Source organism: Phacochoerus africanus, chromosome 15 (assembly GCF_016906955.1).
Source record: "Phacochoerus africanus isolate WHEZ1 chromosome 15, ROS_Pafr_v1, whole genome shotgun sequence".
NCBI lineage: Eukaryota > Metazoa > Chordata > Mammalia > Artiodactyla > Suidae > Phacochoerus > Phacochoerus africanus.
In genome coordinates, this window is record NC_062558.1 from 101,280,774 (window position 1) to 101,298,112 (window position 17,339).

At 35.9% G+C, this 17,339-nt stretch overlaps 1 protein-coding gene across 1 annotated transcript in view; it reads left to right on the top strand.

Annotated features, from left to right (window-relative positions):
• Window positions 1-1,541: 1,541 nt before the first annotated feature.
• Window positions 1,542-17,339, top strand: part of LOC125115806 (lipase member K-like) — a 34,699-nt gene continuing 18,901 nt past the window's right edge. Inside the window, exons 1-3 of the mRNA XM_047760355.1 lie at window positions 1,542-1,653; window positions 15,788-15,899; window positions 16,889-17,003. Of these exons, the coding sequence (XP_047616311.1) occupies window positions 15,798-15,899; window positions 16,889-17,003 (217 nt within the window). The 5' untranslated portion in view covers window positions 1,542-1,653; window positions 15,788-15,797. The remainder of the gene's footprint in view (window positions 1,654-15,787; window positions 15,900-16,888; window positions 17,004-17,339) is intronic.

Below are 17,339 nucleotides of genomic sequence, written 5' to 3' on the forward strand. Positions count from 1 at the left end.
TCCAACTACAATTTTGAAACCAATTGATTCAATCTAATTACAAATTGACACAATTCAAAGAAACCTGAAGATACTTAAATCAGTTTCATGTCACTAAATTCTGGCTGCCTAACATTCAAGTTCTTGAGACAGTGAGTTTGCAGGCATCTCCTCTGCACTGAGTGGATGTGGATACTCCTGAATCAATGATAGAAAATTCAGGAACTAATTCAAAAATACTTTTCCTCTTCTGCCAATGAAATTTAAGCATGTAAAATGTTAATTTGGGATCATTTTAGAAGTTTGGTTGGGAGCTCCCGTTGTGGCTCAGTGGTAACGAACCCAACTAGTAACCATGAGGATGTAGGTTCAATCTCTGGCCTTGCTCAGTGGGTTAAGGATCCAATGTTGCAGTAAGCTGTGGTGTCTTGGATCCTGTGTTGCTGTGGTTGTGGCATAGGCCGGCATGTGTAGCTCTGATTCGACCCCTAGCCTGGGAACTTTCATATGCTGCACATTTGGCTCTTTAAAAAAAAAAAGGAAAAAAAAGAAAAAGAAGTTTACTTGGTTTATTTTATTTTATTTTATTTTGTCTTTTTTTGTTGTTGTTATTGTTGTTGTTGTTGCTATTTCTTGGGCCGCTCTTGCGGCATATGGAGGTTCCCAGGCTAGGGGTTGAATCGGAGCTGTAGCCACCGGCCTACACCAGAGCCACAGCAACTCGGGATCCGAGCCGCGTCTGCAACCTACACCACAGCTCACGGCAACGCCAGATCCTTAACCCACTGGGCAAGGGCAGGGACCGAACCCGCAACCTCATGGTTCCTAGTCGGATTCGTTAACCACTGCGCCACGACGGGAACTCCTACTTGGTTTATTTTAAGCAAATTAGATCTGCACCTCTGAAAAGTATGAAAGCAGAAAATAGAAATCTAGTCAGTTCTAAGATTTTTTTTTTTTACAGGATATCTAAACCAAACCTCTGCCCAGTGCAAACATAGGAACTGCTTCCATGATAGGATAGAGCCTGGCTAGAGAGGATGAGGAAAACCTGGGTTTGTTGTTGCTTCTTTGTTTGTTTGCCTTTAGCTAGCTGGAGATCTTGGGTGAGGTATTGTTTTTCTAGGCTTCAACTGAAAAAACTGGAAATTTTCTTTGTTTCTTGCCAGTTTTAATACACACTTTACATAAAAAGATAGAAAATTAAAGGAAAGCCAAGCACTATTTGGGAATGAATTACATTGCAGGTGTTGTAGTTGGAGGATGCAGGGGATTAGACATTTTATGCTCATATGACTGGGTCAATGCATCCATCCTTGAGTGAAAATTATTTTCTGAATGAAGAGTCTATATTCTGCTGAGAAGCTTTCAATTCATCTATACCTTGAAGCATGCAACTCAGGGACTGGCTTGGCAGGAGCAGGAACTCTGGTCCATTACGATTCTTTTTTTCATCACTGGCTAAGAGCTCACCTGTCAAAGTGTCTGGGTGGCATTGGCTGCATTTCAAGTCATGATTAATCTGCTTTCAGTTGAGAGGTTTCTGGTTGCAACATCTTCTGGGCTGTTTGAAACAGAGCATGCTCCATTGACAGCTGCCTCTGGAAAGAGTTGAAATCTCTCTGAACCTTTCAGGACTTGAAGACAGACCCCCCCAGAGACTTCACAGATCAGGTAATAACTCTTGATCTATTTGTAGAACCTGGGTCATGGTCTTTTAGTAAGAAATAGAAAATATTTGGAGCTACAGAACTTTAATTGTTGTTGAGGAATATTGTGTTTTGATTCCATCAAGTTAAGCAAGAGATAGCAAGAGTAAACATGACCACTTCAGATGGAGAAGATATACTGAAGAGCTTCCCAAGAGTGTTATGATGGGTTTCCCTTTCAGAAAACTGTAGCATGTACAAAGCAGACATTGCTATTTTTGAATCTCAGTAAGAATTGGTATCACAAGTCTATACCTGGAAATGCTAGTGACAGATTCTTTTAAGAATTTTAGGAGTTCCCTTGTGGTACAGCAGTTTAAGGATTCGGTGTTGACATTGCAGTGGCTCAAGTTGCTGCTGTAACCTGGGTTCCATCCCCGGCCCAGGAAATTCCACATGCCATAGATGCAGCCAAAAAAAAAAAAAAAAAAAAAAAAAGAAGAATTTCTTTGGGATTGTGCATCTAGGGGTTTGGGAAATAATACTTAAACAATGTTTTAAAAACTCTTTAGGATTTTTCAAAAAGCCCTTTACTGTCTCATTCCAATGGCCTTTAGCCTGAATACTTTTTCTTATGAGCAGGGTCGTCTGCAGGGAAATGTGGGCCAAGTGATTGGCAAGAGTCATCATACTAAATGATATCCCTGCTTATTGAAATTATGAGCATCCTCCTCAGTTTGTGAAGGACCCATCATTTTCCTCGTCTACAAAGTGGTTCATATTTATGTCGATGTTATATAAGTGTACAGTCTCCTCTAATCCCCCTAATTGCAGACATGCATTCAACTCTAGGGAGATGAGGATGAGCCAACCTGAAGCACAAATATTCCCCTCCAGACATTAAGAGATTAAATAATTGTCCTTTAATAATATATATTAAAGTCCAAAGGTTGTTATTTTTGTTTGCTTTTGAAGTACATTTATCCTTTTTTTTTTCTTTGTCCTTTTTAGGGCCGCAACTGTGGCATATGGAGGGTCCTCATTGGAGCTGTAGCCTCTGGCCTACACCACAGCTCAAGGCAACACCAGATCCTTAACCCGCTGAGCAAGGCCAGGGATTGAACCCTCAACCTCATGGTTCCTAGTCAGATTTGTTTCCACTACGCCATGATGGGAACTCCTCACAGACCTGTCTTATGTCTCCTTTACTTTGTAAAATAATTTAAGGGAAAAATTATTTCCTCTACAGCTCCTTTCTTTTGTTATTTATTTTTCAAATTTGAAAACAGCCACCTTTCAGGGGCTATTTTGCCATCAGAACAAATCTTTCATCCTTAATATTGTAGAAGAGCCATGAAAATATAGTTCACTCTTGCTATTTATTTTTCCTTTCTCCTTGGTATATATTCCTCCCCATTCAGCCTAATACTCCTTTCTTTTTGCTGCCTCTGGGCTTGGAGCACAGAGCTATGAGCCCCTCTATTCTATTTGAAGATTCTGTCACAGCTGCCTGGTCCTTCTTCCTTTGACACAAACGTGCCTACTCCTCAAATCTGAGATTTACAGGCCTGGACATCTGATTGTGTAATGATTTCCTTTCTTCCACTTGTTAATAGTCTCCTTTCTCTTCCTGCTTCCTTACTTCTTTCATTCTATGGGTGGGGGAATTCCGAAAACAAAAAACCAGTTTGGATCTAGATCCTGATTAACTTTGCTACTAATAATTGTGTAACCTTGTGAGTCACTGATATTTGGTAACAGATTAAAATATCAGAGTTTTGTGAAGGTTGCTGAGATGAAGACAAGAAGGAATCTAAATTTTTGTAAACACCATAATGGGCTTTATATTGAAAATGTCAGATAAAAAGGGAAATTGTTGCAGACGTCAAAAAATTTTAATTGACAAACAACAATCTTCCGGCCAACCCAGTCATTTGTGTCACTGCCCAAAATCTCACAATAAAGAAAAACTATAGGAAACTGCCAAAATGGTTATTATAAGGTGAACATACTAAAATTTGTAGACTTTGCCCCATAAGAATATTTCTAGGGCCTTTGTTTGGAGTACCCTGAGTTTAAATTTACAGCTAATTATTTATAAGTATCTTATTTAGTATATTTTAGTATAACTATACTATTATTATATTTTATATCATAAAATATGTTTTATAATAAATATACTATATATTAAAATAAATATTTTACTATATTTTTATGCTGAGAGTAATTCAAGCTAATAAAGTCATTAAGGAATATATATATATAACCAAGAGGTAAATTGGTAGAAGAGGGAAAATTTTTATTCCTAGTATTGAAATAAAACCATTATCATTTCAGAATAATTCTTACAGTGTTTCTGAAGATCATATTTTTTGGCTTATTTATTTGTTTGAGATATTCAAAAAATAAAATTGTGGTTGCTTAAAATTTGGTTTTGCTTCTATAGCCCCAAACAAATTTGTCAAAAGTCTGTAAATATTAACATATTTTTAGACTGACATATGAAAAACCTTTATCATAATTCTTAATAGTTGCAAAGGATGTAGTTTAAGATACCTCATAAATACTGCCAGTTTTAGACAAAATTGTTATATAATTATAAAAGTATATCCAAGAAAATATTTAATTTTTATATTTGAATTTGATATTTAAGATTATCCATTGGAAAAAAATATTTTATTTCACGAATTGAAATTGTATAACTTTTGTTTTCTTACTGAATTTATATTTCCATTCCACTTTTTTAGCGTTTTGCATATTTCCGTAAATATGTATCCTAGTATCATTTATTTATATGCCTAAAAAGTCTTTTAGGAGTTCCCACTGTGGTGCAACGGGATGGATTGGCAGCATGTCTGTGGCACCAGGACTCAGGTTCTATCCCTGGACTGGTACAGTAGGTTAAAGGATCTGGCATTGCCACAGCTTCAGAGTAGGTAACAACTGTAGCATAGGTCAAATCTGCAGTTTGGATGTGATCCCTGGTGTAGAAACTCGATATGCTATTGCGCAGCCAAAAAAGAAAAAAAAAAGTCTTTTACTGATCAATTGATCCTTTTTCTCTACAACTAAAAATGTGGATAAACATTCAAATTTAAATTGTTTTCACTTCTTCTGACTATAGGCTTGCATTTTTTAATGATTTATCCTTGATATTTTTATTAGAACACAATTGGTTAAGAATCATTATATTAAAAGCTCAATGAATAATTAAGCTTTAAAATCAAATTTTATTAGCAATGTATCTCAATGACATCGATGAAACTTTTTTGTTTTTGCTTTTGGTTTTTTGGGTTTTTTTGGTCTTTCTGTTATTTCTTTGGGCCGCTCCCGCGGCATATGGAGGTTCCCAGGCTAGGGGTTGAATCGGAGCTGTAGCCACCAGCCTACGCCAGAGCCACAGCAACGCTGGATCCGAGCCGCGTCTGCAACTTACACCAAAGCTCACGGCAACGCCGGATCGTTAACCCGCTGAGCAAGGGCAGGGACCGAACCCGCAACCTCATGGTTCCTAGTCGGATTCATTAACCACTGCGCCAGGACGGGAACTCCCGATGAAACTTTTTAATTCATACATCCAGTGATAATTATTATTTATTCACAGATGACACAAAATTTAGCATCCGTATTTTCCCATTTAACAGTTGTAAGTGCTGAAACCCCATGTTTACCTAATGCCATTCAACTCTGAACTCACTGAAGATCTGTGTCACAAGTCACACAGTAATGCAGCTACAGAAATGATTTTTATTTACCTACTAACAACTCAAGTAGATCCTTTTTCTTTTTTTAATTTTTAAAAATTTTTAAATTGTTTTTATCTTTTCCATTATAGTTGCTTTACAGTGTTCTATCAGTTTTCTACTGTACAGCAAAGTGATCCAGTCACACAGACATATATACATTCTTTTTCTCACATTATCCTCTATCATGCTCCATTATAAGTGACTAGATGTAGTTCCCAGTGCTATACAGCAGGATCTCATTGCTTATCCATTCCAAAGGCAATAGTTTGCATCTATTAAGCCCAGAAGCAAAGAATTTAAAACTACTATATTTGCAAAGGTTAATTGCTTTTGAAAAAAAGATTGATACTTTATTAAGCTCTCCCTTTCCTAATACCTCTGTCAATATTGTCAAGTGTTCCTTTGCTAGGGACCCAAGATTTTTTAAAACTGAGGACAGTTCATCATAGTTAAGATTCAGGAGAGAAGAGAGTTATACCTTTCCTTTGAGTTAGAAAATGAGAACCTCCTTGAAAGTAGAAATCTCGGGCCATGTCAATTTTAGGAGATAGTATCTAGAACTCAATTTTTAAAAACTATTTATGTGCCTGTGTATTTTTTGGAAAATCACTGCTTATCCTAGCATGAAGAGTACAGCTTTCCTCCCAACAATAATTTTTCCCCATTTAACATTATATTATGAGCGTGTTTTCATGTTATTATATAGTCCTCATATACATTTTAATGGCTTTATCTACAAGATTTAATTAACATATTATAGTTTACTTAAGCTTCCCTTTATTATTTATTTGTTTATTTTGCTTATTAGGCCCGCACCTGTGGCATAGGGAAGTGTTGAGACTAGGGGTCAAATCTGAGCTGCAGCTGCTGGCCTATGCCACAACAACTTGGGCTCCAAGCCACATCTGCAACCTACCCCACAGGTCATGGCAATGCCGGATCCTTAACCCACTGAGTGAGGTTAGGAATTGAACCTACATGTTTCTGGATACTAGTCAGGTTCGTTACCCCTAAGCCACAACAGGGACGCCTCCCTTTATAATTTAAAATGTTTTTTATTTTTTTTATGATAAACAACAAGCATAAAAGCAATTTTGTACAGAGGGATCTCCTGCACATTCAGATTGAGAATTTATCCTCTTACTATAAATTTATTGAGCAGAATTTCTAGGACATAAGATATAGATGTTCTTAAAAACTCTGTAATTATAACAATACTGCTTTCTAAATGAGTAATTCATACCAGCACAAGTAATCTTTGAGAAAACCTGCTTTGCAATATAGTTTCCAGTTTCTTTGTGAGTTATAATTATATTCAATAACATACACAGATACTAAGTATACAGTTTGATGAGTCTTGACAATTATCCAAGTTAAGATATAGAGTATGGCCATCACCCTGGGAGTTTCCTCTTGTACCTTTCCAGTCAATCCCCCCACCAAGAAAACACTATTGTGATTTGTATTCCAACAAATTTATTTTACCTGTTCTTTTTTATTTTTATTAAAGTATAGTTGATTCACAATGTTCTGTCAACTTCTGCTGTACAGCAAAGTGACTCTGTCAATATGTATATGTATATGTATATATACACATTCCCTTTCTAATATTGTCTTCCATCATGGTCAGTCCCAAGAGATTGGAGATTCTCTTGGGATTGGAGGTTCCCTGTGCTGTACAGCAGGACCTCATTGCTTATCCATTCTAAATGTAATAGTTTGCATCTACTAACCCCAAATTCTCAGTCTATCCTGCTCTCTCCCCTTTCCCCTTGGCAGCCACAAGTCTGTTCTCTATATCTATGAGTCTGTTTCTGTTCTGGAGATAAGCTCATTTGGTGCCACATTTTAGATTTCACATGTAAGTTATATCATATGGCATTTGTCTTTCTCTTTCTGACTTACTTCACTTACTGTGAGAATCTGTTCTTGATGTTCCTAGAAATTGAATTATAGAGGAAGTATTATTTTGTTTCTGGCTTCTTTTGCTAAGCATAACATTTTTTAGATTAATATTTTTTGTTTCATGTGTCTATAAATAGTATTCCATTGCTTAAATAAAATAAAATTGTAGGAGTTCCCGTCGTGGCGCAGTGGTTAATGAATCCGACTAGGACCCATGAGGTTGCGGGTTCGGTCCCTGCCCTTGCTCAGTGGGTTGACGATCCGGCGTTGCCATGAGCTGTGGTGTAGGTTGCAGACACGGCTCAGATCCCGCGTTGCTGTGGCTCTGGCGTAAGCCGGTAGCTACAGCTCCAATTGGACCCCTAGCCTGGGAACCTCCATATGCCGCGGGAGCGGCCCAAGAAATAGCAAAAAGACAAAAAAAAATTGTATATCCCCTGTACTATTGATGGACATATGAGTTATTTCCAAAAATTTGCTATGATAAATAAATCTTCAATGAACAATCTTTCAAATAAGTCTTTGAATAGACTGTATTTTCTTTCACTTTGAACAACTACCTTTATAGGAAATCATTGGATGGATATACCACTATCTGTTTATCCATTCTATTATTGACAGACATTGGGTTATATCTGCTTGGAGACTATTATGAAAAAAGGTGCTGTGAATATTTATTTACAAGAGTTTTTGTAGACATACATTTTTATTTCTCTTGGTAAATACCTAAAAGTAGAAATACTGAGTCTTGTGGTAACTGTATATTTTATATAAAACTCTGTAAGATAATACCAAATTTTTTTATCTAGTGTTTATTCTATTTTACATTTCTATCAGCAATGTGTGGGCATTCTGGTTGTTTGCTGTCCTTGCTTAACAATTGGTCTTCTTAATTCTATCTATAATAGTAGGTGAGAAAAGTTATCTCATTGTAGTTTTGATTTGTATTTCCCAGATGCCTAAAGATATAGACACCTTTTCATGTGCTTATTAGTCACTCATATGTTTTCTTTACTAAAATATTTGTATAAGGATTTATCCATGTTATTATTGGCTATTTGAATTCTTGAACTTTAAGAGATCGTGTATACATCATGAATAAAATTTCTTTGTTAAATATTTGCTTTACATATTTGCTAAGTCTGTGGCTTGCTTTTTTAATTTCTTAATGGTGTCTTTTTAGTAGGGTAAGTTTTAAATTTTGATGAAGTCCAATATATCACTTTTTTCTTTATGCTTTTTCTATCCTAAGATATCCTTGCCCACATCAAATTCACAAAGATTTTCTATGTTTTATTCTATACTTTTATAGTTTTAGCTTTTATATTTAGGCTTATGATTTAGTTTTCACCTTATGTATGGTGTTAATTGGGGATCAAGTTTGATTTTTTTCTTCTATGCCATTTTAGAAAATGTAATTATTTTCCTTTGAATTACCTTGGAAGCCTTCTTCGCCGATCAATTGACCAACTATTTGTGTATGTGTCTGTATATGGGTCAAGTATTATATTCCATGAACTGTATGTTTACCCTTATGAAAATGCCACACAATAAGTCTTGGTATTGTAGCTTTATAGTTAAGTCAAAATCAGGTAGCATAAGTCATTCACCTATGTATCTTTTGCAAACATGTTTTGGCTATTTAGATCATTTTAGAATAAGATTATTAATTTATGTTGGCCTCATAAAATGAGTTGGGAATAATTTCTTTCATATTTCTGGAAGAGTTTTGAGTTTGGAGTTGTTTGCTTTTTCTTAACATAATTATTTCTTGCTTAAATTTTGAATAGTATATTTACCATTGTAACTATTTGTTCTGAAATTTCTGTTTGTGTGTGTATGGAAATTTTTTTTAAAACAGATTTAATTTCTTTAATATATATAGGGCTAATCAAGTGTTCTATTTGTTCTTGAAACAGCTCTTCCTTGATTAGTTTTGCCAGTGCTTATCAATTTATTAATCTTTTCAAAGGGCCAACTTTTGACTTTGTTAATTTTCTGTAATATTCTCTGGTCTGGTTTTTTTTTTTTTTTCTTTTTCATTTCTAGTCACTTTGGGCTTAATTTAATTTTCTTTTTTCTACTTAAAGTTTGGATTATTGATTGTAAAATTTTCTCTTTTCTAATAAAGTTAAGTCTCTAAATATCTTTCTAAGCACTACTTAGGCTGAGTCCCTTTAGAGTAGTAGTGTTTTTATTATTATTCAATTACATGTCTTTTCTAATTTCCCTTTTTAATTTTTCACCTACCTATATGGTCCTTAAATGTGTTCTACAAATGTCAATTATATCAACTCAGTTATGGTATTGTTCAGATTTCCTTTATTATTGCTGGTTTTCTGTTCACTTCTATCAGGTACTGAAAGACAGATGTTGAAATCTACAACTATGAAGCTTAAATTCCCTCATAGTTCTGTCAGTTTTTTCTTTTTCATTCCTAAGTTCTACTCTTAGGTACCTACACATTTAGGGTTGTTTTGTTGTTCTTATGAACTGACTTGTCTTCCAGATAAACTCTGAAATATGGAGATACTCTTTGTCTTGAAAGCCTACTTTGTCTAATATTAATATACCCATGCCAGCTTTTTTATGCTTACTTCTTACATGGTATACTTCTTTATTTTACTTTCAACCTATTTTTCTATATATTTAAAATGTGTCTCTTGTTCAAAGTAGTTGGGTTTTGTTTTTTTATCCAGTCTGACAATTTCTGTCTTTTAATTAGAAAAATTACATTAATATTTGGGCTTGTCTGCCGTCTTTTTATTTACTGCTTGTCATTTTTTCTTCCCTCCTTCCTTTCTCTTTTTTTCTTTTCCTGTTTCTCTATGACCCTTTTTCTGCCTTCTTCTAGGATGATCAAATATTTTTAGCATTCTGTTTTAATTCTTCTATTAGCTTTTAAAAATATACCTATCTCTGGATTGTAATATAGTACCCTGTTTTCTGATTCTGAAAATAACTGACCTCTATACTTTATCAGTGAGACAGCTAGTCTGTATGGGTTACTGCATCATAATTGAAAGTAAAAGTTTTCATTATGATATCTTGAGTGAAAATTTGACAGGAGAAATGGTTTTATAAAAATTAATCTGGCAGGAGTTCCCATCATGGCTCAGAAGAAATGAATCTGACTAGTATCCATGAGGACAAAGGTTCCATCCCTGGCCTTGCTCAGTGGGTTAAGGGTCCAGCATTGCCGTGAGCTGTGGTGTTAAGTCACAGACATGGCTCCTATCTGGCCGTTGCTGTGGATGTGGAGTAGGCCGGCAACTATAGCTCCGATTCTACCCCTAGCTTGGGAACCTCCATATGTCACAGATGTGGCCCTAAAAAAAGACAACAAAAAAGTTAGTCTGGCAGCAACATAAATATGAGTTGGGTTACAAAGACTAGAAAATAAAAGACTAACCAGGAGTCCAGTAAAATGATATAGGTATTAGGAATGAGATAGTAGACTAGAGAGGTGGCAGAAGTAACTGAAAATAGTTTTGAAAGAATAACAGAAAAAAAGTAATTTTGAGTTCAGTGAGGTTTGAAAAACAATTTTGAGAAATTTGAAAGAATGTCATAATAGATTATAGGCAGGGTTTGACAAAGTCATAGACCATAAGAAAATGTCTAAGACTCTCAGCTTTCAGGACTAGAGAGGAAAAAGAGCTTAGAGCTGAGAAGACAAAAGAGGAACTGAGAAAGAAAAGAATTTTATATTTCCTCATAATTTAAACATGCTGTATTTAACATTAGCACCTGGGACTCTTGCAACAGCCTGAAGAGGTAGGCTGCACAGAGCATGTATTTTCAGCCCCATGTGTTGTTCTAGATGGGAAGACAGGCCCAATCTGGAGGGTTTTTTTTCCTCATTCTTCCAAATTCTTTCACTAACCCCCAGGTATGTCTTGTAATTCTACATAACAGTGGAGAAGAGGATAAAAAACTCTCCCCACTCCGTGCACAACTGGTGAAATAATGATGCATTATCTGATTGTAGAACAAAAATAAGCAATGCTCAATTGCCATAAACTTGCTAATATTTCACTGGAAAATATACAGAAATGAATTTACTGGGAGCTTTGTATACTAACCACTGAATACAGATAAATTGCTTAAACATAGACAATTTTAAGATAGGAAGTAAAAACAAAACAAAACAAAAAAAACAAAAAATACTCAGATTGCCTAGAAGTGACATTTAATGTATAAGTCTTTCTTAAATTTTACTCCTATGTGTCTCTCTTTGGGGGTGGGGAGGATGTTCTTTCAGTGTATTGCTTGGCCTGGTTGCAATCATATAAGTAACAATGATTATTATAAATGTGAATCTTTTATCCTTTAGTCCAAATAATTATCTATGATATGATTGCTTTCTTTCTCCCACTCCCTCTCTTTTCCTACATGTCTTTCCTCATCCTTCTCAGTTCATTAGTAAATAAAAGATGAAACAAAAAGTATGATATCACTGATGACAGGGACGTTTCCTACTGATATTATACTTGATACACACAAATGTGTGTGTGTGTGTGGGGGGGGGGGGGGGTACAGCTGCCATCAGACTGCAGCCACTCCAAAGGTGAACCCTGAGGAAATGCGGGATGGAAAACATAAGATGCTGGCCCCAGAGAGCTGAAGTGCAGATCAATGGAACAATTTCAAGAAGCCTAGAACCTTGTATTTTCCCATAAATAGAAAAGCACTAAATTCCTTAATTTGAGTTATCTAATTTTCTTTTATTAACAGTAATCATTTGTTGCTGATATCTATACTTTTCTGCAATACTCATATATATCCTAGCTCCCCTTACTCCTCCTAGGTGCAGTTTTCTCAAGGTTACTTTAGATGCTACCTCCTGGGCTTAAGTCCTCATTTTGCTCCCAATAAATCTTAACTCACGACTTTTAGATTGTGCATATTTTTTGGTCTACACAAGTCATGCATATAGCCTCCAAAATCAGCTATTCTGAATGGACTGAGTGGTTAAGAGCATAATAATTAAGAGCATTTCCTTTAGAGTCAGATTCTGGCTCCACCACGTGTTTTAACTCAGGCAAATGACTTGACCTCAGGGAAAGTTTCTATATGAAATAAAATGGAAATGATATTTATTATCCCTAGGGATTATTTTGAGAATAAAATGAAATAATTATATCTGCCATATTGTTAGCTCAAGTACATGTGCCAGACCCACAGTGAGGACGAACAAACTGAAACAGAGTTTGAAGCAGAGAAATGTTTATTACAGGGCCAAACAAGCAGTTTGGTGGCTCATGCCGCCCAAGCCCAAACTACCCAAACCAAAATTGTGAAGCATTTTTAAAAATTTTAAATGATTTTTATTTTTTCGTTATAGTTGGTTTACAATGTTCTGTCAATTTTCTACTGTACCTCAAGGTGACCCAGTCACACATACATATATACATTCTTTTTGTCACATTATCCTCCATCATGCTCCATCATAAGTGACTAGACACAGTTCCCAGAGCTATACAGCAGGATCTCATTGCTTAGCCATTCCAAAGGCAATAGTTTGCATCTATTAATCCCAGATTTTTAAAAGCCAGGTGAGGGAGAGGGGTCTCTCACAGGGTAAGTGATCAACTTGTGCACAATTCTCTGATTGGCTGATGGTGAGATAACTGGGCGGGGTCACAGGGGTTAAAATGAACAACCCTTAGCTTCAGGAGGCCTAGGGCTGAGTACCCAGGGTCATCAAGTACTTAACATCTCCTTTTGGAAGGGGGTGGGTTTTCACATTTGTAAAACAGTTTAGGAAATCCTTATCAGAAACTGATATCCAGGTACTTCGGAGAGGAACTAAAGCAGAGGATATGGGGGAAGGCCTCAGAAAGTCCTCATAGACTCCTGCTCCATTACAATATTATTTGTCCGTAATAGCTGCTCAAAACAAAGTTCTAGTAATAGTCACAAAACTTATCATTGTGTTAGTGGTGGTATTATTATCACTACCATAGTGATGCATCAGGAATTTAGCTGTATTAATCAATCTTAGTTATAAGTAAATATATTGTATTAATATAAATATACATATTTACCACATAATTCATATATTACTAATCATATTAATTATAGTATGGATTAATTATGTTAATATATATTGTCAGCAGAGTTTAAGACTTTGACCAATCCAGGAGAGGAATTCATAGAATTTTCTATAACAGAGTGGCAAAGGTAGTGTCTGAAAAAATCCTTCCACTTCCTACAGGGTAAGATTTGCCATCTCTCTTATATGCTAATTTTATATAAAAATCCTATTTGCAATATAGAATTGGAACAATTTGACTAAGAAAGAGAAAGGGAAAGAAGGAAATGGGGAAGTGGTGTTGAAAGCACAAAGTGAACCCTCTGTTTTACAGAACCCCGTAATATACATTTGGCCCTCCATATCTCTGAGTTCCACATAGAAAATATCAAAAAAAAAATTTATAGAAAATTCCACAAAGCAGAACCTGAATTTGCAATAATTTATGTAGTATTTACATTGTATTTACAACTATTTATGTAGCATTTACATTGCATTACAATGTGAAAATATTATAAGTAATCTAGAGATAACAAAATATTCAGGATGATGTGCATAGATTTGCATATGCAAATACCATGCCACTTTATATAAGAATTGAGCATCTGTGGGTTTTGGTTTCTGTGGGGGTGGGGGTAAGGGGTAAGTAGAGTAGTGCTGGAACTAATTTCATCTGGATACTGAGGGACTGTATGCACAACCGCCTGTGTATACATTTACACATTTACATACGCATTTACATATACCTGGACTGTATACATTTGCCTGGCCTAGGCAAATGTATAATCCTGTCATAAGGGCATTTGCTTTAGAGCTAAACTTACTTTAGCTTCAATCTTGTCTTTATCTTTTGCTAAAGGAAAAGAGAACAAATTAGCAGATAATGTATTTTCTAATAATTTGAAGACCTTCATTTTATACAGTAGTTAATGGGAAGTCCCCTGCAAAAATGTCCCCCTCTGTTACCTTTGCAGTTGTGGTCTGTGTTTTTTTGTTTTTTGTTTTGTTTTGTTTGTTTTGCTTTTTAGGGCCACACCTGAGGCATATGGAGGTTCCCAGGCTAGGCGTCGAACTGGAGCTGCAGCTGCCAGCCACAGCAATGCCAGATCTGACATGTGTCTGTGGCCTACAACACAGCTCATGCAACCCTGGATCCTTAACCCACTAAGCAAGGCCAGGGATCCAACCCGCAACCTCATGGTTCCTACTTGGATTGTTTCCGCTGCGCCACAGTGGGAACGCCAGTTGTCTGTTTTTAAACTTAAGTAGTTTCAAAGCCAAATGAGGAATATATTTCATCTCTCCCCCCCATAATTGTCAAATTTCTATTTGAAAAATAACTTCTTTTTTATTATAAAGTAATACAGGATATGGAATATTTAGAAGGTATGGAAAGTCCTTTAAAAATAAGAAAATAGGAGTTCCAGTCATGGCTCAGCGGTTAAAGAACCCAACTATTATCCACGAGGATGTGGGGTTTGATCCCTGGTCTCACTCAGTGGGTTAAGGATCCTACATTGCCTTGAGCTGTGCTGTAGGTCAGAAGCACGGCTCAGATCCCATGTTACTGTGGCTGTGGTGTAGGCTAGCAGCTACAGCTCAGATTCAACCCCTAGCCTGGGAACCTCCATATGCCATGAGTGCAGCCCTAAAAAGACAAAAAAATTAATTAATTAATAAAAATAAAAATAAAATAATCACCCAAATATTCACCATCTAGCTATAGCCATAACTAAAATTTGATGTTTGGTCCTTTTTTCTCTTTATAGTTTTTTTAATCACTGAGCTCAAAATATATGCACAAGTTACATTGTTTTGCCCTTAATATTATATAATAGTAATATTGCATATCACATAAAAGCATAATACTTGGTAGCTAAATAATTCCATCCTTCCTCCCCCATAATTTATTTGTCATTCTCTTATTTTGGCAAATTTCACTGTATTAGATATGCAATGCGTGATAATTTTATACATGATATTTGCATATAAATTATTTTTCTTTTGGATAGACTCTTGGAAATAGAACTATATTAAGTGAAGGGTATACATATTTTTAAATTTGTAAGACATGTTAATAAATGCCTTTCCATAAAGATTTTGCCAATGCTCACTCCCATTTTCAGAAGAAAAGTATTAATCTATCTGGAAACTGGAGATATTAAATGCAATTAATATATTTGCCATTATATTTTTTTCTGTGAACTATACATTTCCTTCTTTTGTTCAATATTCTATTGGAAATTTAATTGCTGTTGGTTTCTTCCTTTCTTCTTTCCTTCTTTCTTTCTCACTAAAAATTACCATTTCAGAGTTGTCATGGGACAAGTCTTGAATCATTAAGTATATTACTTGCTAAGACACAGTCAAGAAGCATCTTTCTACTCCCTCCCACAGTAGTGCTTTAGAAAAATTACACCAAATTTTAGAATTCCCCTAGATGATAAGCATATTAATATTTCCTTTTCTAGGCAATTCCAAATGTGGCCTTTAGCAGCAGCATGCTGGATGCTTCTTCTTGGAACTACGTGTGGTTATCATAAGAAAGGAAGGACCACAAATCCTGAAGCTAATATGAATATTGTAAGTCATTCATTAAGGAATTATTAAGTTATTGTCTTTTTTTTTTTTTTGCTTTTTGGGAGCACACCTGCAGCATTGGAAGTTCACAGGCTAGGGTTTGAATCAGAGTTACATCTGCTAGCCTATACCACAGCCATAGCAACACCAGATGCAAGCTATGTCTGTGACCTACACCACAACTCATGGCAATGCCAGATCCTTAACTCAGGATTAAACCCGCATCTTCATGGATACTAGTCAGATTCATTTCCACTGCGCCACAATGGGAACTCCACGTTATTATCATTTTAGATACAACTGGTGTGCTTGTCTAGTTTGTGCTCCCTCTCTTGTCTCCTGGAGTGACTAAGAGTTGAAATACCTGACCCAGACTGGGACAGTTATACTCCCTCTGCTGGTAGTTTGAGCTACCATCTCATGGTGGTTTTCTGACGAGAAGGTTCATGTGTTCATATTGATGATCTCTGTAGAGTATCCTTGCCTTCTTTCTCAGGCTATTTCTAGAGCAGTTTCTTTTTGATTTTTGAACCCTATCCATGCACTTTTGCAGTTTAATAAGCCAGATTTGGTTTTGGTTGCTTATAACCAAAACTATCTTAACATGAGGCTATTCATACCAGAAAAGGACTGGAATAGAGTGGAATGGAATCGAACGAGACCCCAAAAAAAAAAAAAAAAGGCAATGACCAATATTTACTATATGCTTCATTCCATTGAATACATAAGGAACACATATTCCTGTGTGTACTGTGTACCACTAAAGCCTTCACCCATAACCAGGATGTATGGTCACCCACCTTGCCTTATCCATGTCTTTGCATGCATCCTCCTTTTAACACTCTCCTCAAATTATCCTGATTTTCCTGCCATCTTATGTCCCAATACATAGATGAACAGTAGGTTTTGACTTAAAATACTATGTTGCAATGTGGGTATAAAAATCAAGGGATTACATCATGAAGGTATGTATTTTCCCTTTCTCTTTGCAGAGCCAGATTATTTCTTACTGGGGCTACCCTTCTGAAAAATATGATGTTGTGACAAAAGATGGTTATGTCCTTGGAATTTACAGAATTCCTTATGGAAGAGAATGTCCAAGAACAGGTAGGATTTATTCCATTATGAAAGGAATACTGCCTAAGGAGAGAGTCTTAGATGTGCTGATAGCAGGGGGGCAGCTTTTGTTCTGAAAGAGAGCCTTTTCTCTTCCCGTAGTGGACAATTATCACCACCATCTCCACTACTGTTTCATTCATATAACCGTGTTTTTTAAGCATTTTCTCATAAACTGTTTATTCAGTCTTCCTTTTCTCCATCACTTTTTCCTCCTTCCAAACAAACACAAAAACAAAAGAAAACTTGATCTTACTCTAGAGATTCCATTTTCCAGGCTTAAAAACCAGAACTCTAGGGTCCTTTTATTACTTTCTTCTTCCTCAC